General features: G+C 38.6%; 1 protein-coding gene across 1 annotated transcript; it reads right to left on the minus strand.

Annotated features, from left to right (window-relative positions):
• Nucleotides 1–220: 220 nt before the first annotated feature.
• On the minus strand, nt 221–1162 carry LOC133261538 (olfactory receptor 5AN1-like). Its single transcript, XM_061440003.1, has one exon. The coding sequence runs from the start codon at nt 1157–1159 to the stop codon at nt 221–223; it is 939 nt and encodes a 312-aa protein (XP_061295987.1). The 5' UTR covers nt 1160–1162.
• Between the last annotated feature and the right edge of the window lie 1002 nt (nt 1163–2164).

Raw genomic sequence — 2164 nt, forward strand, 5'->3', positions numbered from 1 at the left:
CATGGAGGATAAAACAATGGGTCTCTAGGACTTAAAGATACTGTGTCTGTGTAGTTTGATTCAGTTGTTGGTCCATTTTGGCATATTATCTGGGTCAAATTAAGTCTTCTTTGTCAAAGGCAGAATGAACTTTGTTGTAGTCCATTCATATAAATATTATTGAGGGTTAAAGTAGGTCATTCTAACAAGACAAATCCGTCAGAAATCTCAGTCTCTGGCCTCAGCAACACCGTCTCTTCTTTTGCAACCTCTTCAAGGCATCTTTGATTTCTTTGTTCCTCAGACTGTAAATCAAAGGATTCAACATGGGAATCACCACCGTATAGAAGACTGATGCAAATCTGTCAAAGCTGGAGGAACCACCAGAGCTGGAACTTAAATAGACAAAGATACTTGAGGTATAGAAGAGAGTGACTGCTGTCAGGTGGGAAGCACAGGTGTTGAAAGCCTTGGACCTGCCGCTTGCTGTCGTGATCTTCATGATGGAGATGACAATGTAGATGTAGGATATCATGATAACTGAAACATTTACTATCCCAAAGATCATTGTTAATATGGCAGTCAAGAGATGTAAAAAGAAAGTGTCAGTGCAGGATAGAACTAACAGCTGGGGCATGTCACAGAAGAAGTGGTTGATGACATTAGGCCCACAGAAGTGGAGCTGGAGTATGAAACACAATTGGAATACAGAAGCAGAGAGTCCAGCCAAGTAGGATCCCAGCAGCATCCGACCGCAGAGAGCGGGCGACATGTCTGACGAATAGAGGAGTGGATTACAAATGGCGGCATATCGGTCATAAGCCATGGCGGTCATGAGGCAAGACTCACTCAGCCCCATGGTGGAGAATATGAAATTCTGAATAACACAATCCACATAGGTGATAGTTTGCTGCTCCTGGAAGAAGTCGTAGAGCATCTTTGGGGCTGTGGAAGTCACATAGCAGATGTCCATGAAGGACAGGTTACTGAGAAAGAAGTACATGGGGGTGTGGAGGTGGGAGTCCATTCTTATTAAGATGAGGAGTGACAGGTTCCAAGTCAGCGTCAAAATGTATATCACCAGGAACACGACAAAGAGCACTACTATGATTCTGGGAAAATCTGAGAATCCCAACAGGATAAAATGAGTGATCTCTGTGATATTTTCTCTCCTAATCATTGGTTTGATGCTCCTAAAATTAGAAGAGAAAAGAGAGGATGCATTGTTGAGTCTGGAGATGGTAGCATCACAAATCTCATATTTTCCCCCTCTGAACCCTGGAAAAGGGGAAATGCTTTACTGTCCTGGGGAAAGACATCAGCTTTCCTCTTGTCCAGAAGGAATGTCTCAGTGTTTCAGGTTCTCAATTATCTCATGAGGTAGATCTCATGAAAATTAAAAGACATATTTAAATAGCTGAAAAGCCACTACAATATTGTAAAGTAATTAGCCTCCAATTTAAATAGATTAATTTTTAAAAATTCAAATAAAAAAACCTTTGAAATAAAACAACACAAATCCTGTGATTGCTATATATAAATAAGAGATCATTGATTAAAATACCAGGTTTTTAAGAGACCTCTGATAATTCAATGTATAACTGCTGCTTTATAATAACAAAGCATAAATGCCTCATTCAGCATAAGTTCTAAATAGCTATTCTCTCCCAGATGGCCATCTGGAGAGATTTTTTAAACTTTCTTCTTTTACTCACAAAATAACTTGTAAAACTTTTAAAAGTATATTTAACACAGCAGCTCCTAAATAGCTGTAAAATTATATCACAATTTATAAATTGGATATTTTGGTGGGACCTAGAAGGTATGCTTATTTTCAAAAATGTAAATGAACTTGGAGAGTATTACACTTAGTGAAATAAGCCAGAGAGAGAAAGACAAATAATATATGATATCACTAACATGTGGAATCTAAAAAATAAAGCAAATGAATGAAAATAATAAAAAGACAGAATAACAGTTACAGAGAACAAGCTGAGAGTTGCTGGCTGGGAGAGGGAAGCAAGTGGGGGCAAGGCCAAGGGGCGGAGTGAAGAGGCACAGACCGCTGTTCATAAAACGAACAAACCACAAGGATACATAGAGTATAACCCATATTCTATAATGATTATGGACTGACTATAACCTTCAAAAATTGTGAATCACCACATTGTACACTTGAAGTTTA

This window comes from Bos javanicus, chromosome 15 (genome assembly GCF_032452875.1).
Source record: "Bos javanicus breed banteng chromosome 15, ARS-OSU_banteng_1.0, whole genome shotgun sequence".
In the NCBI taxonomy this organism is placed as follows: Eukaryota; Metazoa; Chordata; class Mammalia; order Artiodactyla; family Bovidae; genus Bos; species Bos javanicus.